Source organism: Hibiscus syriacus, unplaced genomic scaffold (genome assembly GCF_006381635.1).
Source record: "Hibiscus syriacus cultivar Baekdansim isolate YM2019G1 unplaced genomic scaffold, ASM638163v2 tig00111708_pilon, whole genome shotgun sequence".
Taxonomy (NCBI): Eukaryota; Viridiplantae; Streptophyta; class Magnoliopsida; order Malvales; family Malvaceae; genus Hibiscus; species Hibiscus syriacus.
This window is the reverse complement of record NW_024063159.1, coordinates 1,103,189-1,126,590: the sequence shown is the minus strand read 5'-3', so window position 1 is coordinate 1,126,590 and position 23,402 is coordinate 1,103,189. Positions and strand designations below refer to the sequence as shown.

General features: G+C 34.2%; 2 protein-coding genes and 2 pseudogenes across 4 annotated transcripts; 1 reads left to right on the top strand and 3 right to left on the bottom strand.

Moving 5' to 3' along the window:
* Nucleotides 1–1,559: 1,559 nt before the first annotated feature.
* LOC120167917 lies at nucleotides 1,560–5,580 on the top strand (annotated as a pseudogene).
* A 4,512-nt stretch (nucleotides 5,581–10,092) lies between these two features.
* LOC120168117 lies at nucleotides 10,093–14,914 on the bottom strand. Of its 3 annotated transcripts, XM_039176944.1 has the most exons (7): nucleotides 14,469–14,914; nucleotides 14,238–14,309; nucleotides 13,941–14,011; nucleotides 13,810–13,867; nucleotides 11,030–11,297; nucleotides 10,776–10,834; nucleotides 10,093–10,745 (listed from the first exon to the last, which is right to left on the bottom strand). In XM_039176944.1, the coding sequence occupies exons 1-7, from the start codon at nucleotides 14,883–14,885 to the stop codon at nucleotides 10,260–10,262; spliced, it is 1,431 nt and encodes a 476-aa protein (XP_039032875.1). In that variant the 5' UTR covers nucleotides 14,886–14,914; the 3' UTR covers nucleotides 10,093–10,259. The 3 variants fall into 3 exon arrangements, with proteins under 3 accessions (XP_039032875.1, XP_039032874.1, XP_039032876.1); XM_039176943.1 differs by having other exon boundaries at nucleotides 10,093–10,834; XM_039176945.1 differs by lacking the exon at nucleotides 14,238–14,309 and having other exon boundaries at nucleotides 10,093–10,834.
* LOC120168043 lies at nucleotides 14,910–19,412 on the bottom strand. The gene is made up of 12 exons (XM_039176896.1): nucleotides 19,135–19,412; nucleotides 18,524–18,764; nucleotides 17,946–18,216; nucleotides 17,500–17,528; nucleotides 17,331–17,350; nucleotides 17,118–17,285; nucleotides 16,192–16,947; nucleotides 16,016–16,110; nucleotides 15,603–15,668; nucleotides 15,385–15,473; nucleotides 15,228–15,293; nucleotides 14,910–15,067 (listed from the first exon to the last, which is right to left on the bottom strand). Exons 1-12 carry the CDS (start codon nucleotides 19,410–19,412, stop codon nucleotides 14,936–14,938), a joined length of 2,211 nt encoding a protein of 736 aa, XP_039032827.1. The 3' UTR covers nucleotides 14,910–14,935.
* Nucleotides 19,413–21,250: 1,838 nt separating this feature from the next.
* On the bottom strand, nucleotides 21,251–22,703 carry LOC120168042 (annotated as a pseudogene).
* Between the last annotated feature and the right edge of the window lie 699 nt (nucleotides 22,704–23,402).

Here is a 23,402-nt window from a genome sequence, read left to right as displayed (position 1 = left end):
GTGATGAAAGGCTAAGATGAATGGGAATATATGATATATCCCATCTGATTGACGGCTTCTCCCGTGGCATCCCATCATCCACAAAAGCTTCAGCTGTTGGAGACATCCATGGCAGCTTCCTAATAACCCATACACATTTGTCAAGCAACTCGAGTAATGTTCCAATCAAAGAACCTGAAGCAAGTTGGGGGTTTAGTTTTAAGCTATCGTTATCTTATACAAATTAATAAGCAATGCAATCTAATTCACTTCCCATGCTTAAATCCCAAGCAATTATGACCTTAGCCCTTTTTATACGTGTATAGGTTAACAAAATCTACTGATTCTATAATTAAGGGTAGGATTTGATCTGGACCAGTCACCTTTTTTCCTACAGGGAGTTTTGTTTATAACTATGCATCTATTCAAAATGTTCCTTATGAAAAACATGATGTAAGGATCATTGGGAACAAAACTATCTTCTTAATTTTACTGAACTCAACTATCCATCAACTGTTTCTTATTTTTCCACCTAAATTTTAGACCAATAATTGGTATCATTAAGAGAATAATTGGTGGAAAGGCATATTTACATATAAAACTAGCATTTATATTTGTGGCTTTCGTAACCTTTTCGTACTCTTTTTTCTTTTACTTTTTTTATCGGTCTCTTTCCTTTTAATTAAGAAAGAAAACCTTGTGTTATCTAATATTCAATGATGAAATAAGTGCTATCCATTTATTATATTATTTTTGTATAAAAATGTCTCATTCTAACAATAAAACATATATTATTGTGATAATATATTCTTTTATTAGATCAGAGCTGAAGATGTCCATAAAAAAGAACCAATGAGAAAGAACAGGCGGTTAAAGAGAGAGAAAGAGGAGTAGGAGTCAGTGATAGTGGGCTCGTCTCTGCAATTTTTGCTTGAAAATTGTTTTTTGAACTAAAAAAAAGGCAGAAGAAACTCAGGGGAGAGGTAAGCAAGGACAAGATTTTGTGTAGTACCATGATAAAAGAAAAGGAAGATGTCCAAAGTCTGATTCAATTTCTTACACTTTTACCAGACAACAAGGTGCTGTAATAAAAGCAAAACCCTCTCTCTTCCCCTTTCGAAAAGAAGAAGAAAAAAGATCAGATAGAGATTAAAGCCAAAAAGAAACACACACCCGATCGAAGGATCAAAGTTGCAAGCTTTTCATCTCATCTTCTTCTCCCTTGTGCTCTCCTTCTTCAGCAACAAGCTAAGGTAAACTAAACCAATAGCAACTTTGGGTTTTCTTTGTTTGTTTGCTTTAAAGCCACTGGTTTTCATTGTGCCGCTGACGCAACATGTTTTTGGTTTAGCTGTTTCTGGTTTGGAGAATGGTCTAGTGAACCAAGTCTTGCATGGCGAACCATAGAGTTGGGGAGACCGGTTTGACTGACTCGGGACCTTCGAAAACCACCATGATATCCCCTATGCAGTTCTTCATGGAATGAATGTTCCCGCAAGTTTCATGTATGTTCTTTTTTTCAAAGTTGTTCTTTTTGATGTTCTGTTATACTTTTTTCTCTCAGCCATCAAGAAAGATCTGCGTTTGGTTTTGGACAGCTAGAAGATGCAATTGTTCTGCAAGGAGTGAAAACTCGAAACGATGAAGCTAAAGCACGTATGCTCTTTCCTCATCATTAACTCGTATTTCAGTTATTTTTGTCATTGATATGTACATATGTCAGCAAAACCAACTCAAAAACTTAACCTACCATGACCATCCTATAGCTAAAAGGGGAGAGAGAGAGAGAGTAAAGGGGTCTGGGGGGTTACCATTTCCAACTCTAATGATTCAAAGGGAAGACACTTGAATGGCTTGAAGATACAAACATAGAAACAATGAACTGTAAAAGTTGATAAAATAGCAAAGCAGCCTGATTTATTGGGTAGATTTGCTTTATATCTTCATCCTCTCTTTGGTTTTGAAAATTTTCTGATCGTTGAAAAAATCTTGGGTGATCTTCTGAGATAGTGATTTTTGCTTTCTTCTGTGATTCTGTGGCAGCTTATTCACAACAGGCAGACCAGCAGCTACCCTGGAGGTGTTTCCTTCTTGGCCAATGAGATTCCAGCAAACCCAAGAGCAGTTATCTTTTTAACCATCGTTGACCATTTCTTTCACAGTGGAACAGTTTTTTTTTTAGGTTTCTTATGTTGACAAATACTTTGATATTATATTATATGTTTTAGAAACTTGTTTTAAACTTTGATTTATACAGGGAAGTTCAAAATCAGGAGGGGAAAGCACCGATTCAGGTTCTGCGGTGAATACAATCTCCAGCAAGACCGAGAACCAGCTTGAACCGGAATCTCCTATCAGTACTAAAAGAACAAATCCTTTGGATCATCAACAAGAGATGGCAAGTGATATCTCAAGAACTGGAACATCACAGAATCAATCAATTGCAGAAGTACCCCATGAAAAGGTCCTTAAATCTCTCTCTTTCCGATATATCCCAACAATGAGGGAAACGTTGGTACCTCTTTTGTTATTATTACTGTTTGATCAAGAGAGAGAGAGAGAGAGATTAACATCGGAAAAGCAAAGAGAGAATGTGTATTATTTTTATTACCTTTGTTTTTTTCTTTCACTGTAAAACCATGACCACTTTACTCGATCTATAACTCCCGGATGAGCTTCATATTCTTTACACTGTAGAAATCAGTTTCAGAAGTAGAAAAAGTAAACCCCTCAAGATCGGATTTTTTATTCTGACTTAGCTGCTTAAGCTAGATAGTTTAACTGTCAATGAAATAACCAACAGCTGTTTTAATATATTTTTATAAAACATTCTAATCTTTTTTATCCTACCAAGCAGCCAAGTCTCTCATTTTCCTGACCAACTTCTTGTCTGTGTTTGATAAGAATCTTTAAATCACCAATCACTGGCACTTTAATCACCAATCACTGGCATTGTTATTCCTCTTTATCCTTTTTTCTCATGATTTATTAGAAATAAATATTAAATGGGTATTATTCCCTCTAATTATACACCTGTTAATACGTACGTACACTTTTCTATGATGTTGCAGAGAAGGGGTTCTAGTTCTGAGAAACAGCTTGATGCCAAGGTACAATATAAAAAAACATTTATTTCTTGGTATTATTTTTATTTAAGTCTATAAAAATTGTTATTTTTTTCAGACACTGAGACGTTTAGCTCAAAACAGAGAAGCTGCAAGGAAAAGTCGTCTTAGAAAAAAGGTTGTATAACATGAACATCTTTCATATCTTTTGGATATAATATTTTGTACCAGACATGCAAAAAGAACATCTGCATGGAGTTTGCTGGGAGTACTTGTCTTAGAAACTGGTCACTTGTCTTAAAACAGGCTTATGTTCAACAACTAGAATCAAGTAGAATAAAGCTAACTCAACTTGAACAAGATCTTCAGAAAGCACGATCTCAGGTTTCGTTTGTTTCTCTCTTATTCTTCCCCTTTACAGACAAGTAATCTTACCAGCTTAAGAAACTATTTTACTTTTGAATGTAATAGGGATTTTTCTTGGGAGGTTGTGCTGGTGCTGGTGGAAATATCAGCTCTGGTAAGTCCATGACAAAAAAGAAAAAAAGCTTGCATTTTTATTTTACCAAAATGGGCTCTTATTATTTGTATTTTCCAATAATTACGAAACATTGAAATGGGAAATGTATTTTTCAATGATGGGTAGTCTTGGAAGAACGGTGGAAAGCATGTGTAGCTTGTCTATATTTCTTTCTTCTGTAAATTAGAAACTTTGACGTATTCAATATAATTTCTGGTCAATTCAATACTTAGATACAAAGAATCCTTTTCTGTTCATGTTTATTCTTTATTAAGTTGCTTAATTAAATGGTTGTCTTGATTTTTCTTTATGATAATTGTTACTTCAACCTTCACCTACACTGTTTCTTTCATTAATTCACTGCAACTTTTACTCAATTTTGAAGGATATATGTTCTAAACTTTTACACAAAGTTCTTTACTGATTTTTTTAATATGTGTGTTGTTTCTTTACCATTATTGTTCTGCTTGTTTCATTTTAGGGGCTGCAATATTCGACAGGAATACTCGAGATGGTTAGAAAATGATCAGAGGCACGTGTCGGAGCTAAGAACTGGTTTAAATGCGCGCCTTTCTGATAGCGACCTTCGAATAATCATGGACAGTTACATCTCACATTACGATGAGTTTTCCGGTTGAAGGCCACCGCTGCAAAGGCCGATGTTTTCCACCTTATAACCGGCATGTGGACGACTCCGGCGGAACGCTGCTTCCTTTGGATGGGAGGTTTCAGGCCCTCCGAACTCATCAGGTTTGAAGTCCTCAAATACCTTCATTTGTCCATTAACAAAACAAGTATGCTAAACACGTATGGTGATTTAATTGATTTAATTGTTTTTGGTACAATAGTTTTAATACGTTAAAAGTTCATGTAAATTGTAAGGAGCCGTCGTTTCCTCGTGTTTTTTACTTGCCAACTTAGCATTAGTGTTGGTTCCTGGACTTGAGGAAAAGTTTCATCTTCGAGAATTAGATGGTGAAATTTTAAAATGAACCGAAAGTATTTACTACTCTTTTGCAGTCGTTTATGTTTAAAACTGATTCGATTTATTTTTCAGATGCTAATATCACAATTAGATCCACTAACTGAACAGCAAGTGATGGGGATTTACAACCTCCAGCATTCTTTACAACAGGCAGAAGAAGCGCTCACCCAAGGCCTCGAACAGCTCCAGCAGTCGCTGATCGACACCATTGCTGGCGGTCCGATCATCGACGGAATGCAACAAATGGCTGTTGCCTTAGGCAAGCTTGCCAACCTTGAGGGCTTCGTTCGCCAGGTACCATCGGAGTTATAAAACTCTAATTAAAATACACAAAATGATTATAAAATAAAGAAGTGTATTTTGCGATTTAGAAAATGATAGGTTGTATTTGTTGATCAAATAAAAGAAATTTAATGTGGGAAAATATACATTGCTTTATCTGTAAGGAGTCCATTGCAATGTTGAAAACTACAGCATTGATTGGGTATCTTATCTATAAAAGTTCTTATCATAAAGGTGGTTTGATAGTGATATCTTCTGAAATAAAAAAACCCTAGCTTCAAACTAATGGAAAGTGATTATTTATAGTAAATCAAATATATATACACACACAAAATGTTAAAATAAACTTTAATCTTTTGAAATATATACATAGATATGGACCGAGAGAGTTCACGGTGATGAGAGGATCGTGTCTTGAAAATTTTAAATTTTAATATATTTTATGTATTTTTTTTTTTTGTTAATAATTTATTTCAATACTCCTAAAAATTATAGAAGTTGTCCCCAACGTAAAGTGGTGCGTTTATTTATGTGTATATATCAAACTTTCTGAATTTTTTTCCTTTTCCCACTTAGTTATCAAAGTTGTAATTGTGATGTAGGGTGACAATTTAAGACAGCAAACCCTTCACCGGTTGTCTCGGATACTGATGGTTCGACAGGCGGCCCGGTGTTTTCTGATGATCGGAGAGTACTATGGGCGTTTACGAGCACTTAATTCCCTTTGTGCGTCCCGTCCTCGAGAGTAAGATCTATTCAACTTTTATTACATTAAAATAAAGAAACCCTAATGGAAAAATATACGTAAGTTTCTACTCACTGGCTCTTCCTTTTGTGTGTTATTGTAATTATTAATGATAGAAATTGGGTTGATGTAGGAGCATGATGAGTGATGATCATTCGTGTCAAACAGCAACAGACTTGCAAATGGTTCAACCCCACAGAATCATTTCTCAAACTTTTGATAAACATTCACAAAATCATGTAGTATTTCCCACGATGAATCTGCTATGCAATATAATATTATACATTGGATTTGACGAAGCTACTTAAGTTAGGGATATCTAAGGTACGACAATTTTAATATACAAATAAGGAAAGACTTATTGAAAATATTAATATTTTTTAACATTTCTAGTAAAACGTTACTTAAAATATTATTTTTTTACTAGAAATGTTAATATTAGGTGCTAACTAAAATGTTTAACATTTCTGGTAAAGCGTTATCTAAATTATTATTTTTTTACCGGAAATGTTAATATTGGGCGCTACTTAAAATGTTATTTTTTTCTATTAAAAAATTAGGTAGCGATATTAAAATTTTCGGTAGAAAAAAATTAATATTTTAAATAACGTTTTACCAAAAATGTAAACATAATATTAACATTTTTTGTAGGACCCTAGAGCATAATTACCCTTAAGTTAGAGGGTATGTCGGGACTTTTCTTTTCCTTTTATTATTAAGTTTATCCTTGTAAATGAAAAAAAAAATCAAATTAATTACACCTTGGAGCTAGTTTTCTCTTTCATTGAAATTATCTTCAAAGAACCGTCATAGTTAGGATCCTTATTGAATGAGTCGATCTCGAGTTGGATAGTATTTAGGTTGTACGTGTTAAAAAAATTTGTTGCTCGACTTGACTCGTTCCTTGTTAAACTCGTTAAAATTTTGCTTGATTCGTGCTTGTAAAGAAAATTTATTGCTCTACTTGTTCTCGTTAAGAAAATTTATTGCTCGAGTCGTTGCTCGTTAAGTTTATTAAGCTTATTGCTTGCCTCTTTGTTCGTTAAGCTCACTATTTTTTTTTATTTTTTAAACTGCAAGTAAATCTATTAATATTATATAGAATTTAATATAAACATAAATTAATAAATTTAACCAAAAAATTATCAAAAGAGTATAAGAAACAAATTCAAAATCTAAACACTAAAATAATAATCCATAAATACATTAAAAAACAATTAGGGTTTAACTTTTTGGAGCAGTAAAATAATAACTAGTAATTTAATATTTTTAATTATTTAATTAAAAAATTAATAGATTACTAATTTTTTATTATCTATTAGTAAATTAGTAATTTTTTAATGAAATAATTTTTAAGATAACTACTAAAAAGTTATAAAAAGAATTAACGAGTTGTTCGTAAACTTATCGATTCAAGTTGGACTTTGTTCGACTTAATTCGTTAAGATCTCGAGTCGAGTGAACCCGAATCGAGCTTTTATCGAGTTTTAACCAAATAGAGTTCGACTTACTCACGAACTGTTCAACTCATTAAACACTCTAGTCAAAGTTGAAACAATCTAAATTGTTAAATTCCTCTAAACACAATTTCATAAAATAATCAAATATATATGTAAAGCTTGAATCAGTCTGAATTCATAAAACACATTAAAATTATCGTATCTTTCATACAATCTAAAACTAATGTAATTAATCTCATTTTGAATTTTGTTGAATTCTAAAAGACGCCGATTTAAACAAAATGATACCAGTCCATTCAAATCTGCTTGGGTATATACATAAACACACACATACATACGCATATCGAGGAGATGCCTCGTGTATACATAAACATACATATACATACGTATATCGAGTAGATGTCTCGTACTTCATCAATGAAATAGGATGAGAAAATTTTTAATGAGACATTCTTGAGGTTGTAAACTTGAATGTGTTTAAATACATAATAACATATGATTTATGAGTTCGAGAGATTATAAAATAGACGAAGCCAAATAAGAAAAAAATGCAATATTAAATCATATTATGAAGTAATTTTGTCATATTGAAATGAATTGAAGACATTATTGTTGTGTTGTTCTGTTATATCTTCACTAGAAATTATTTTATGAATTCTTCTCGACATGTAAGATATAGAACCAACCAATTAATTTTTTCTCTTAATCATCATTAAATTTAAGCTTAATTTTTAATTATTTATTTCTTTTTATATTAAAATTATATTTCTGGTATCTTCTTCATTCTCTTAACTTTTCCTCTCCTCTCTCTTCATTAACCATAATCACCATAGCCACTGCCACTTTCCTTCCTTATTTTCCGTGCATGCAACCTAAATCATATTATCTTCGATACATATTAAGTCTATAAAGAATGGCTTTAGGGTTGTTGTAGCACCGACAGTGGCAGCCGCAACAGTTGGTTACACAAAAGATCATGAACGATATGGCTCACTGGGTTATGATAAAAATATATATATGATTAACTCAACGCTTGAATTATACTCTTTACTGTCAGTTCCCCACCACTTGATGAGAGTATAAAAGAGTCAAGGAATTGATGGAAGAAAGAATTTACAAACAATTGTAGTCAAAAGACCAAATTAAGTAAAATGTAATGTTAAGGGTCTAAATAAAAGAGACTTTTAGTAAAAAAAAAATTGAAGTTACATAGGTATTCTATAATGGTATATGAGCATGTGGTTCAAATTTGGCAACAGACTTAAAATAAAGGATAAATTGGAAAAAAAATAAGGAAACTATGAGAAAATGATGGACTAAATTGAAAAGTAGAAAACATGTTATCGAAAAGAGGAATTGTAAGTCCATATGTATTCTAAGATGGTTTAAGAGCATGTAGTTCAAATTTGGTTAAAAAAACGACTTAAATGAAGGAGGAATTAAAGGAATATTGAAATCATGGACTAAATCGTAAAAATATCAAAATAGATAGTCAAATTTTTGGCTTTTAGAGTAACTTAAATTTTCAAATTTCAATTCGACTCAAACTTGAAAAACCAAATTGATAATTCGAGTTGACTCGAATAACTCAAAATAAAAAAAGCGATAAATTTTGAGTTATTCGAGTTGACGAGTCCTATTTTACAACTCGAAGTTGACTTGAAATTTTTTTTAGTCGAGTCGAATTTTTTAGTTTCTTTTTAAATTTAATCATAAATATTAATAATATTATGATATTATTTTATTCCAATATAAATGATTTTTTATAACCATATAAAATACATATATATTTTTCTATTTTTTCATATGTGATATACATATATCATACAAATTCGAGATACTCGACTCAAACTTAAAAATCAATCCACTGATTACTAAAAATTTTGAGTTATTATAGTTACTATTCGAGTTGTATTTTACAACTAAGTTTAAACTTGAATTTTTTTAGTCGAGTCAAGTTTATGAAATTACAACTTGAAGTTCATTCGAGTCGAGTAAAAAAAATCGATTTTTCAAATTCAGTCGAGTTTTGCTCACCCCTACATATATCCACACTAATTCAAACGGTTGAGGCATGTTTTATTTTAATTGAGAAAAATTAGATAAACGTCCTAAATTCTGAGTTAATCGAGCAGTGGCCAAAGTCGTTGATGATATATATATATATATATATATCGATATTATAAATTAAACAAGCCACTAACATTTAGTTTCGTTTTTTATTAATCTCCCATAATTATATTATGTCATCATAATTTCAATAATGGCGTGTTAACTCAGTCCTATTTTCATTCTCTTTAAATATTTTTATGTTATAATAATTTCAACATCCGCGACTAATATAAACTCATTTTTGAAAACAAAATTAACAATACATGGTAGTAATACTACTTTAGTAATTTAATCTTTTAATTTATGATAAATGATTTTGTATTTTTACTTATTATTTTTTCATGCCATAATTTAATAGTGTTTTAGGTATTTGGATTCTAAAATAACCCAATTTTTTTTCATAATTTTCGATGACAATTATAATACATGTATTGTCGATCCTGAATCAAATGCACAATTGATGTAATGATTGAGAGATGGATGGTTTCACATTTAGTATTTTATTTTCTCTCACCATTTTAATCAGTTGGATGATAATATGTGTTGGTAACCAAATTAGAAGAAGATCAAAACAGAAATAGAATTAAACTTGTTTCACAAAATCTCTGACTAAAATGATTTTGTGTAATTTAACCTTATATTATTGGAAAATATTGTAGAACAACATGCAAATGTGTGAAATGTTTGCCATTGTCGACCACACTTGTCCTTTTACTTTAATGGCTTTTTAAAGATAATGTTATATATTCTTCCCATCCAATGTTTGCATGCAAGCGTGTGTAGGATGATGTTTTAACATACTTTTTTATTTTATTTTCTAATCCAAATTTTAATATTCAAATTCTCATCTTTATAATAAAAAATCGAGTAATAAACATCTATACCTGTTCTGAATCTTAACACTCAAATCTAATTCGTAATCCAAAAAAAAAAAGGAATATCAATAGTGACAATTCCTATATTTAACAAGCCTCGGTGGAGGCAAAAACATAGACCGACCAAGGTCGGTTGGATAATTGGTTTTATACATACAGAAGAATGAAACATAATTACACTTTCACTGTTCTGATGGGCTGCTGAATTACTGACCTAACTTGGCTTAATGCAATATTTAGAATGCAAATTTCAAATCAGAGAGATCATCCATTGGGATCTCTAGACCTATTGAATCATGGTCTTGCAAGCCATCCTCATCGAAGTTAAGCCACGAACTCAGGTCTTGCGGACCACCAAGCTCATTCGGAACACCCAATTCTTCCATCCTATCCAACTCGTTTAGTTGCAAGTTTCCAAAATCCATTGGCTCCTCCGCTTTTTTGGTTGAATTCTGATGAATCTTATCCGTGGGTTTCAAAGTTTCTGTAAGCCTTCCGTTGAATCCATTTCCAGAACTCGATAGATGACTATTCTTTTGCTTGGCTTTTGCCTTCGTTTGCCATTCGTCCTTTGAACTAGTATTTCTTAAATTCTCTCTGCTTTGCTCCCTTCCGTTTACTCTTCCGACACTGCCATCAAGAGTCGATGCTACCCTAGACGAAGCACTACCGACAACATCATCAATAAGTACTTCCCTCTTCCTCCCTTTGTTCAACATAGACCCATACTTGGAAACAGCGTGCTCAGACGATTGGATGGCTGGAAGAGCCTCCGACGAATCATTCCTCTCATAAGTACTAGAAACAGCACCTGTGGCAATAGTGAAATGAACATGAATAAACTGCTCGAAAGTTATGAGGTTAGTATCCAAGCATTTGACTCGAGGGTAAACAAGACATGATAACATTTTTTCTTTTATTATTGAGAGAATAATGCTCTCAAAACATAATAAAATCCCAAATTATTGGAAAAGAATGCCATTAGAAAAGGTAGAGTTTGCGATACCTGAGCCCCTGGCTTCCGCTTGGTGGTTGGAAGTTTCATTACAAATATTACTAGCAGTTCCGGAGCCAATGCAATCGACAGATTTTTCTTCATTGCTGCACGGAGGTACAGAAAACATGATATCTTGCAAAGCAGGTTCGCTAAAGCAACTATTGCCCGTCTGTTCAAATTTTCGACATCTCTCAACAGTTCGCTTGACAAAAGCTAATGCAACTTGTTTTGAAACCTTACGAACGGCACTTTTTGACGAATTACTCCTACGACATGCCTGCAATAATTGTTTGTAAAATTAAATCAATTATAATAAACAACTTGCTCCAAACCACTTCTGATACAAAACGATAAACCATTCAACACCATAAAACGAGATGTTACAGCCATTCCCATCTAAATCAACAATAAAGTATGTCAAAGGCCTGCATCTATAAAACGCACCAATAAATATCCAAATATCAGACTAATACCGAATTGACTATATAGCAAGAAAAAGTTTCCATGCAATTCAATTTTATAAAGAAAAAGTTCCATGCAATGCAAATGAACCGGAGAAAATGCCTTAGATTCTTACAACCTAGAGCCATAATATTTCCATAATCATGAAGACGGTAGAAAATATACAAAAAAAGAACTAGTCTACAAGAGTGGGTCAAGGGTTAAACAGTTCAGCCAATTTAGCTGTCAGTTCGTTTGATTTTCTAAAAACCAACATCAGTGAAAGCAACTGTTATCATTGTAATTGTATTAAATATTTAAATGCCATAAACAATAAAGAAAGACCAGGGAAAACGTTTCTTCCAGTTTTCTTGGTTTTAACCACAGGGGATTATGAAGCAACCAGCCAGATAGGCCCTAGTTCCAAGTTCAGTTTAGCCAGTCTGACTTGTCCCCTGGAACACTAGCATTGTACTAGTCAATATTAAGTCTCTTCAACTTACTTATGTACTGTGTCTGACATTACAAAAAATTGAACAGATTCCCTATAACAACTGCAGCACTGTCACCATAGAACTAGATTATCAACCTAAATATATAGCGACCAAATAAATGTTTGACAGTCTGTCCATATTTTTTTTTGATAAGAATAGGAGGTCTCATTAAAAACCTCCCTCATAGTTGCCTCTTGAACAGAGGCAGCTGACGAAGGAGGAAAAGAGTACCCCATTATATTAATAACCCAACTAACATAAGATTACAAAAAACAAAACACCACCAGAAAAAAAACACCAAAGTAAAAGACTACTAAAACCTATCAACCAATCCCCTCCTTGGCTAATTTGTCAGCCTCCCAATTACAAGACCTAGGAATCTGCCTAACCAAAATATCTCTAACAGAAACTAAAGCACCAATCTCCCCAACTAGAGACGAAAAGAACGACGGGGTAGCATCAATCCTCGAAATCCAGTCCACTGCTTTTTTGCAATCAGTCTCTAAAATTAATCTTCCCTTCAGGACCCATTCAGAAGAAAGGAATAAATCAATGCCTTGTTTAATAGCTTTCAATTCAGCATACACAGGAGGGCTTGGTCCCGTAGCATTAGAAAAGGAAATTAGAGTAGAGCCATGAGAATCTTTCAACAATCCACCGATTCCACCCTGCAGACCATCTCTTGTAACCGCCCCATCTACATTGAATTTAAAAACGTCAGGAGGAGGTGGAACCCAACACTGACCCATCTGCTTGTTGAGAGGCTTAACTGAAACCCTATCTGCCAACACAGGATCCCCAATTAAAAGATCCACCTGAAAATTTACCTTCGGAAATTTGGCTAAGAACCATTTGGCCAGCCTGAACCTGCAAATGAAGAACAACAAAGAACTATCCACAGTCCCGTTATCAAACACCACTGAATTCCTCGCCTTCCAAACCGACCACAACACCACTCCCGGGATAAAATTCCAAATAGTAGAAAATGGTCGTAGAGAGGACCAAGAGGCTAATAACGACCTGGGATCATTAGGCAAAGCAAATGACAGCTCCCAAATCCTAGCGAACCTATTCCACAAATCCCAAGCCACAGGACAAAGTAAAAAAAGATGTTGAATTGTTTCATCCTCTTTAAGACAAAGAGGGCATAGTACACCCTCCAATGAAATGCCTCTTTTCTTCAATTCCACTCTAACAGCCAACTTTAAGTGAGATACCTGCCATAGAAATGTCTCGACTTTTGGAGGTGCCAAACCAGACCAAACCCACTTGTTCCATGGAAAAGTCCCCCCTGAACTACACGATAGAGCTTCTCTACAAGATTTAACCGAGAAAATGCCATCACCCTTCCCTGACCAAGACAGAAAATCATCAACAGAATCCTTCAGATCAATGTTATCAATCAGTGACATCAAGGAGATCCATTGGTCCAATTCCCAGTCACATAAATTCCTCCTAAGATTAATATTCCAAACCCAACGACCGTTAACATAACTGCCAAACTCCGCAGCTCTACCCCATTTATTGGTCGATAAGGCAAAGATCCTAGGGAACTGATCTTTTAAGGTAGAATTATTTACCCAGATATCATTCCAGAAAACAATGGATCTTCCATTCCCCACTTGTATCTTAGAATTCGACCTCAGACCGACCCCTATATCATCATTTTTCTCATAATTCAAAAATGACCAAAATGGGCGACTCTAACAACTTTATCATAGAGAAACTTGTAAAAAGTAGAAATTTGGTTTAAAAAAGGTAATCATATGAAAGGATAAATGGCAAAGAACTAAGCCTCAAAGCTCCAAAGAAAATAATTAGAAACAACAAATTCACAATGGATCTGAGAAGTACCAAACGTCTCCTGTAAGCCGTCTCAATTAAGTGGTCCATTGCAACATGCTCAATGTCCCTGCAAAGCAAATCACATTAGTTGAAGCACAAATCATTAGATTATCAATAACAAGATCATCTGTTTATCCCACCTTTTTTCTACATCTCTCCCATACTCAATAGCTTTATCAATCTTCCCCAACTTTTTCTTCTTCTTCCAAATCTGAGAATCAATACAAAAAGGGAAACAAAAAAAAAGTGTTCAAATATGCAAAAGAAAAAATAATAAAAATGTAAAAAAAAGGATGGTAAATAAAATTTTAATATGTTATTCATATCAAAAGGAGATTCATTTTAGCACATAAAGAAATAGATTTTAGGTTAGTAATAGCAACAGGCTAATGTCAAATATGCTTCAAATAATCCAAACTGAAGATACTTGTGACAACCTGTTGATAGAGACATTCATTAAGTTCGACCACATTTTTATTTATTGCTTCCTCCCCTTCCGCCAAATCAGGCTGCGAAAAGGCAAAAGCAATAAATAAAAATTAATCATACAAGATAGAAGCACAAAAATTTGACATCCAACATACAGGTTTGTGTGTGTATTCCTGGAACTGAAAGAAGGAAAACTATTTAGAGTAACCAATCAATCTTAGCATAACATAAAAACTCACCAAAGAATCGGGATTGATACCAATACTATTCAACTCCAGCAAAAGCTTGTCATCCATGCACATCAACTGATACTGGCAGTCAAAAGAACTATCAGAAACATTTATTTCCTTATGTTGGAGCTGACCCATGTCAGTTGAACATATTTCACTTATGGGGCCCGTATCCATATGTGATAAATCATCATCTCCCAGCCACCGCTCACTGCTATGTAATGAATTAGACATGCTGCAGTTCCTAAATGTGTTTGATGCAACACTCACATCACCAGACACTCTGTCTAACAGAGAGTTCTTCTGACACTGAAAATCTAGGTTTGACTCTACTTCAGATTCAATTCTGTCTCTATCTCTAAATTCAACATCCATCAGGTTGCATGAACCACAATGGGAATCATCACTTGCATAGTGAAGCGACATGTTCTTCACTTCATTACAGTGGTAAATTTCTTCACTTTCATCTTCTTCAATCAAAGCAGAAAGAACTCTTTGATATAAAGGTGTAACCTTGTCAAACTTTTTATATCAAATCTTTCACTTGCAGCATTAGTTTTGGCCACTTCTTCAACAGAAACGGGCGCATCTTTCTGCACTGCAACACCCTGAGTAATGGAGGAATTATATCAACCTTAGCCAACAAAGTTCGACTTAATTTCCAGTTACACTTCTCTTCTTACATCTTTTAAGATTAACATGCTCATATTTATAGCTGATTAAATAGATCTGATTTTAGGACTAGAAACATAAGATGATGGAGCTTACCAAAACATCAAATCCATCTCCGAAAATTTGAGACAAACTCTCATCAAGTTCTTCTGCCAAACTTAGCTGATGCAACATCAAAACAGCAGTTTAGGAAACTGTGATGAACTAACCCCAATGTTTCAATGAATAATAAAAATGTTTGGCCATATAGTACCTGTTGCCTGACATAAGATGTGTCCTCTGAGCTCAGTGAATTAAAAATAGATCCCATTTTCTTCCAGAAAGGACCAGAACAAGCAAGACCTACAGAAACAAGAAATATAAAATATATACCCCAATAAAAGTTCAATTAACATAAGGTATTTGATTTCATTCATTTATTTATTTATTTTGTGGGGAGGGGGAAGTTGAATAATTGGAAAAGATGCATACCACTAGCTTTCAGTGCAGAAGTGGCAGCTGCAAATAGTTCATCACGGTCATCATCATCAGATTCACCTGAAAAATGACATCCCAAATACATCATCATCAAGTGTACACACCAGAAATTTTCAGTGATTTTCAACCACGTTTCAGCTAGTTTGGCAGTTCACAAAAGGTGCAAATAATATGCATGTAGATAAGTGTCATATTAAATAAAACTGAGAGCAAAATATTTGTCAAAATGATGATGTCATGTAGAAGAGATGAGTTATCAAAGTCACCATTGATGCACAGCTCTAAGATAGGTAACAACCATGCAAAATGATTAGATTTAGGTTTCCAACAGCCGCAACAGATTCAATACTCTTTTATGTTTGACATATATGCAGCTAGTATCATCGACCTAATAAGCAGTCAAATACCTGTGAAATCTGAAGAAACATTATTTAGCATCGAAGCAACACGAGTTGAGGCCTTGCGACCTTTCAGCTTTTTGGAAGGTGGGCGACCTGTTCTACTGAACCAGAGAATTCACGATTCATTCATCAGATTTCCACAAGGCATATGAACAACTTAATACTAAGAGCCAGATAAGAACCTTCTATTTTTATCAGAAGATGGTCTTGCACTTTGAATTAGCTTGGTCGTTGTAAGATTGTCTGACTTCTCCGTTATAGGATGTACACCTGGTTTTGTCAAGGGTGATGCACTTCTTCCATTCCTTCCTTGCCTTCGAACTCCATCTCCAATTTCATTTGTAATTTTATTCTTCCTTGTGGGCAAAAAGAAAGCCTCAGCTTTCTGAGATGCAGGAAGAGTAACCTCGCAAGTATCAATTCCTTTTTCTTTTGATTTGTTATCTCCGGCCCCTGATTCTTCACTCTCAGATAACCCAAATGGAGAAGATACATGCTCAAGTTCCCGCTTAATATTTGGAGGAGCATTACTTACACTTCTGCCAAGAAGAGATCCACCAGCTCCAATAGATGCCCTAGCACCAAAATTAGGTGTTGCAAAGCCTTGAGATGAAATCTGAGCTTCAGCATTAGCCACAGGGGATACTAAATTTGCTCTCCTTGTTCGTGAGATTTTATGTGGTCTCTGACCACCCCACAGGGATATAGCATGTGATGATGAACCTATAGACACTGGACGTTTTTTATTGTTCACAACACCTGAAGTTTGGATCTTATTTAGAGTTGGCTGTTCCCAACCCTGCAAAGCTCCTGATGAGAGGTGTATTTTAGAAGATGAGTCTAACACCATGATAGACCCAGTTCTTGGTGCCCTAGAAACCTTCCCTTTTAACATTGTACTCGAGCCACTTGCTTGATTGTCCTCCTGAAGACTTGCCCTAACAAACATTTCCATTAAAAATATCAATAATAAATGAGGAGAAAACATTAAAAGAAAATCACACATCATAAAAGTAAAATGCAAGTTTTGATGAACATTAATTATGCAAGGTTCCCGCCCACAGACCACAGTACATATTGCTAGAAATTAAATGGTAAAGGAACATACTTATTATTTGTTTCTATGGCAACCCTCTGTTCCAACATAGCTGCATGATCCCGAGGAATAGATGTACTCTCCAATTCATTCCTGAGTACTGTATTAGCCTCTGAACCTGCACCCTCAAATGAACCTTGTGACCTGTTAATTCCACCAACTCCAGGGGAAGATTTCGATCTGCATGCATAAAACAATGAACAGGAGCAGTTTTAAGACTCGTACATAAAAGCTTTATTTGATGGCTGAAAAATTATATGATCAGCGTAAATTGTATCTTATAAACCTCAAGTCTAAATTTGATAACCATTTCCAGAAACTAGATCTTAGGATACATGCGCAAAAAATGTCTTCATTTCATTAATGTCTTGTCAAACATTTAAAAATGTCATACCAGCAAACGAGCAATCACAATCATATGCTCTATATTAGAAATAAAAGCAGGTAAAATAGAAACACCAAGTCAATTATTATTGACAATAAAAAAAACTTGTGAGCAAGGGTCCAAAATATAATACAATTTATTAAGCAGAAATTTTGCATTATTATCATAATGCTACATGGTGTAGCAATTTTATCTAAAAACATCCATATTTCTTTCATATGCTAAAAAAACATTCACAAAGTTCCACATTATGAATGACGACTGCAACCATAAAATCTATAAGCATTAAATAGTAAAACAGAATGTTTTTTCAACAATTACTATAACACTGCCAGTTTGATCATTAAGAATTAAAGCACATCCAGAGACAGCCACAAAAGCTACTTTTTCCTCATCAGCAATGTATCCACAATTAAATCAGAAACTAGGGAAAAAGATCAATCCTATACAAACACCTGAAACCCAGGTATCACATGACTGCAACTTTGATTCAGAACTCATCTTAGGTTGACTAGCTCGTTTGATATCTCGACCAGCATTGGCAATTCTATTTCCTACAGCTGCAACAGAGCGTTTCCTTTTCATCTTTCCCTCCCACCCTTCACCTGGCAATCTGCGGATCTGTTCTTCAGTTTGAGCAAAACCCCCATTAACAGTTGGAAGCACATCACCATCCTTTTCTACTACCCCCTGCTGCCTTGGATTCACAGCAGTCCTGTTATCAGCCTGTTCTTAGGTAAAAAAATAAAGGCAGAGAAAACAAGGGAAATAAAATTAATGAATCATAAGCTAAAAATAAGGGGGAAAAGGGTCTAGTCAAACTATGTGTTACGTTTCTGGCTTATTTTCCGATTTTTAAGAAATTAAATAGAACATTCAATTATGGTTACAACCAAAATAAAATGACTGAGAGACAACAGGAAACTTTATTCGGTGCTCAAGAAAGATCAACTGATTTTTCTTTGTTCAAGAATATATGCCAAGACTAAATAGGTTGAAGTATAATTATATTCCAGCAATCATAGAGAAATACCCGTAAATCGGCAAATGACGTGCGTACACGCTTGTTGAGCCCCACACCCTTTGACCTATCCTCTGATCTTCGGTTCATTATTTCATGAGTGTTTCTATTAATCTGGCTTCCCATCTTTGCAACGGTTACTCCACTAGTTCTCTCATTCGAAATATCACTTCGTTGCTGCTTCTTTGAGGCTAAGGCTTCTCTATAAATTTCCAATTTAGAAATAGACTCCTGAAACTTCTTCACTCTATCCCTGATAGAAAGAAAATGTATATTTAAAAACAAAATGAGAAAACAAGCACAAGCACTATCTCAGAAATATGAACTGCGAGAAGAAGCACTAGAATTAATAGCAAGTTCATATCTTCCACCGGAGACAAATACTAAGTGGCAAGGACAGTTGAAGATGAGATATCTACATTGCACATAGAGAAAATATGTCGCATGTGCACCATGTTATATGTGCATTGCATGCACCATAAAAATCAGGTACCATGTTGCTATTATTTACCCATTCTGTTTCCAGTGAAAGCACCTACCTAAGATTCCATTGTCACGCAATTACAAATAAGAAGTCACTACACTAAATCATGAAGGAAACCATACAGAGGAAAAAATTATACCTGGCCTTTCTTAAAGTATCTTGAACACTTTCCTTAAAGTTCTTAAGCTCCTCAGTTGCAACAGGAGGGGAAAGTTTGGCATGTGGAACTCCAAAAGAGTGATCCTCTGATGTCCTACTTCGAAGAGGAACACCTAGAACCCAGCTTAATTCTCCAGTCCGTGTATATTTCTGACTCCCCAATGTAATCGGCTCCAAAGACAAACACTGAAGCAATGGTGGCATATCAGCGGGCAATCCAGCATTCCCTCGGCTTAAATTATTCCCAGAACTTAACATTTTCTTCCTCTATGTCAATCTCCTGACTTTGAACTTCCAAATCTGCAAACATGAACGCAAGACTCTTACCCACAAAAGCCAAGTAACTCATTCTCCTATCCCCCTTACAAACTGTTTAATTCTTGCCTTTTCATTTGAAAGCTTGAAAAATTAAAAGCTACGATTACGTTTATCATTCTTAATTCAATTAAAAATTTCTTTCAGTTTTTACCATTTGATTTAGCTTTTCGGCATTTTTTGAGCAAAAGCATCAAGCAAACAGGGCCTTAGCAAATTGTATCAATCATCCTTTTAAAACATATAATTTATAACAAAACTTTACTACACACAAGACAAAACATAATTTAAAACCAGAAATATATGACAAATAATGGCAAGCAATAATTATTTATTTATTTTCCTCATTTTTGCTAATTTTTTCAACAACTAAAGATGAAGAGATGAAAACAATGACTATTTAAATTACCTTTGAGCCAAAATTACAAATGAAAGAGCAAAAATTAAAACAAAAAAGGAATTCGGCTTCTCTTCCTTCACCTTCTCCAACTTGCAACTAGGAAAGTAAGACTTAAAAGATGAATGAAATTATTGAAAATTTTGGAAACTAAGATGAAAACCCTAACATGATAAAGAGATAACTGGAGGAAAGAACAAGTGAAATTGAAGTTAAAATAAGGGGGAAGAAGAAATTAGAGCGTTTATAGATTGAATTACCTGAGAATCAAAGCAGCAAAACGAAGATCAAATTCAGGAAAATACTCGGGGCAAAAGGAAAAAGGAAAAGCGGGTGTGGTTATTCTGTAATAATAATCAGATTTCTATTAGGCGTAGACTAAATAGTCTATTACGCCCTCATCACTTTTAGCTCTACTCTGTATTTATTTTTGTTGATCTATTTTTATTATTAAATTAATTATATAATTATTTATTAAATTATGTAAAAAATATTTTTAAAATTATTAAAATTTAAAAATTATAAAAATATTATTATTTTTAAATTATTATAAAATAATGATAAATTTAAATAAGTTAAAAGATTATTATAATAAATTTAATAATTATTTCATAATAGTTCAATAAAATTCAATTATCATTTAAAATTATTTGAAAATTTTAATAATTATTTAAAAAAATTAAATTTAAGTAATAAAAAGAATTTTAATTCAATTTATTTATTTGATTTGACCGTCATAGCATGCTAATGATTGAGTAAATTACACTTTGACCTTTTTAATCTTATAAATTTTACAATTGGGACCTCAATTTTTTTTATATCTGTTTATATATATGATTTTGTTTAATAATAAGAATAAAAAGATTTACTAATTTTTAATAGAAAACTCGTTATTAATAAATTAAATTATTCGATGTTATTGTCACTTTGTGCGTATTATATACTAATCAATGTCATAATTACTTTTATTGAATATTCAAGGCTTTAAATCATTTTGAGCACCATAGATCCATAGTACATATATCTTTTTCTAGTTTTATCACATAAAAAAATTAAGAAATATTTTCCTTATTTTAAAATAAATCAAGCTTCTAAGATGTTAATAAAATGCAAAGAAAAAGAAAAGGAGCCAGAAAAAGCTATTTTTTCCTCTCAATGCATCGAAGTTTAACCTAATTAATTTAAGTACTTGTTACTACACACTCATATATATATATATATGCTCACATGATCCTTTCAAGAAAGAAAATTTCAGAAAAAGTGAGTAATATATGGAGATATTCCTAGTTATTTAGATATACACTTCATTTGTAAGATAAACTAAGCTATGCCTGCTTGTGCTAAGCATATTGTGATTGTCTATTTCTCTGTTCTCAACAGATCATCATCCCAAGCTCACTGTCCTCCTTAGTGTCCTCATCTTATCAACAACCTTCCTTTGTCCTGGTAATTTCGACTGTTTTCTTTTCAGAACCTCTTAATGCGTTCATCTATATATATATATATATATATATACGAGTTACCTCTTGATAATTTTCATAGAACATAAGTATGCCAAATGCATGGCAGCAACATGTTTAAGAGTTACCTCTTGCTTTCTTCTTTGCTCGTTTTCCTCCTGCACATGGTTAAAAACCCAGAAACAGTTTAGGCCATTGAAGAACACATAACAGTAATTTGAACTTTTCCAGAAGATAGTATTTGTTTACCACAAGCTGCTTAAGCTTTGCATTCACCTCTTTGAGTTGGTTCAACTCTAATTCCAGCTCCACTGCATGTGCCTGCAATCGAAGAAATATGAGAGTCAAAATTTAATAGTGGTATTTCGACTTATATGAAGTAAGTATTCACCTGTTTCCTCGCTCGAGATCTTGCTGCGGACTCTCGATTCTTAATCTTCGGGCTTTGTCTCCTTTCCACTACCACCTCCAGTGGACCATCTATGATCCTCTTCTTGTTCTGTATCATGACTGGCTGTAACAGACGATCGGTTCCGGTTCCGGTTCCAGCAACATTGGAAGATTCACCCATTACGGTTTTACTCGGTGTGAAAATCGGGTATGCTGTTGTGCAACCATTGCCTGGTGCTGCCAAGTTGCTGGCAACTATTTGGTGGCCTGGGAATCCTAGCCCCATTACATGTCCCATTCCAAAGTTTGCAACCATGTTTCCACTATTATTTTGAATAGATGTCAACATTTTTTGTTGTGAAGATCTGATCCCATGCCCCATTCCATAGTTCCCAGCTAAACTTGTGCCGTTGGTCTTCATCGGGGTCGCCTTCTTTTGTTGGGAAGATGCTGATTCTTGAATACTCCGGCCTTGATGAGAAAATCCTCCAATGCCATCTCTCCGAATGCTTGTTGGCGCTGAAGAGGTTCGTGATTCACTTCTTGAATCTCGAACCAAACCTCATCCACTGTTTTCTTGCAAAGTGGGGTAGGGATCGAGAAAGAGCCATGCCGTGCTAATGTCGGTTGGCCTTCATTGTTGCTGTTACCTTTGTCATTGCAAGGTTCGTTTTGGTTAACTTGTGGCGGAGCCTGGTTTTCCTCCACATTCCACAAGTTGGCAAGGAATTCATCCATGTTCATGGACCCGAAAATCTTTCCACTCTTTAGTTGAATCTCGTCGAGAGTAAGCGAGAAAATAGAACACTGTTTGTTCAAGGACAAGCTGGATTGATCCCGTGTTAACTCCATGTGCTGCTGCGGCGATTGCGGTGCTTGTGCCGGTGCTGCTGTGTTGGTGCCACCATAGACAACACTTTCTGATTCAAAGAGTGTTGCTGTGTTGATGCCACCATAGGCAACACTTTCTGATTCAAAGAGTGCCATTATTTTACCACAATTCGGAGAGTACCGACACGTTTTCGATAATGGTACAGGCACCACCTTTACAATTAAGCTAAAACAAAACAAAGAGAAAAATTCAAACAAGCACCTGCAATAAAAACACACAGATATCATACGTAGTTCATAGCAGCAGTTAAATTTTTCATATAACGCTTTAAAATAATGAAAAATTGAAGATAAGTAACCATAAGACTTCAAGAGACCAGAAAAGTGCCATGAAATTTATAATTTGAGTAACTATCTTCTTCTCAGCAACAATTTAGCCAATAAAATCTTCCTCTCAAAAGTATTTTTATTTCTTCCTTTCTTATTCAGTACAACTTAGAGTAGCAAAGTTTTTAAATCCATCACAGCAAAATGGATTTATAGCGGCAATTTTAGTGACGTTTTTGAAAAAGCGCCGGTAAATTTATACCTTTAGTGGCGTTTTTAGAACAAACACCACAAAATAACAGATTTCGTGTCGTTGGTGGGAAAGCTCTGCAATAGACAGATATATAGTGGCCGTTTTTGCAAAATGCCGCTAAAAAAAGTATTTTAGTGGCGTTTTGGAACCGCCACAGTGTCATGTACCTACAGTGGCGATTTTGATAAAACACCGCTAAAAACCATTAAAGTGAATGAGGTATGTAGCAACGCTTACAACAGCGTTTTGATAGAAACGCCAATAATGGTATGCAT

What these genes read in the sequence shown, in the direction of transcription:
- LOC120168117 (XM_039176943.1), bottom strand. Translation starts at nt 14,885, where the DNA reads ATGTCGCTTCACTATGCAAGTGATGATTCCCATTGTGGTTCATGCAAC. An exon ending in GTATCAATCCCGATTCTTTG is followed by an intron (nt 14,310 to 14,468) that starts GTGAGTTTTTAT and finishes GCCTTTTCGCAG; the next exon opens with CCTGATTTGGCGGAAGGGGA. An exon ending in AGCGGAAGCCAGGGGCTCAG is followed by an intron (nt 10,835 to 11,029) that starts GTATCGCAAACT and finishes CTATTGCCACAG; the next exon opens with GTGCTGTTTCTAGTACTTAT.
- LOC120168043 (XM_039176896.1), bottom strand. Translation starts at nt 19,412, where the DNA reads ATGTTAAGTTCTGGGAATAATTTAAGCCGAGGGAATGCTGGATTGCCC. An exon ending in TCTTCTGATAAAAATAGAAG is followed by an intron (nt 16,111 to 16,191) that starts GTTCTTATCTGG and finishes TCTCTGGTTCAG; the next exon opens with TAGAACAGGTCGCCCACCTT. An exon ending in CATCTTATGTCAGGCAACAG is followed by an intron (nt 15,294 to 15,384) that starts GTACTATATGGC and finishes ATGTTGCATCAG; the next exon opens with CTAAGTTTGGCAGAAGAACT.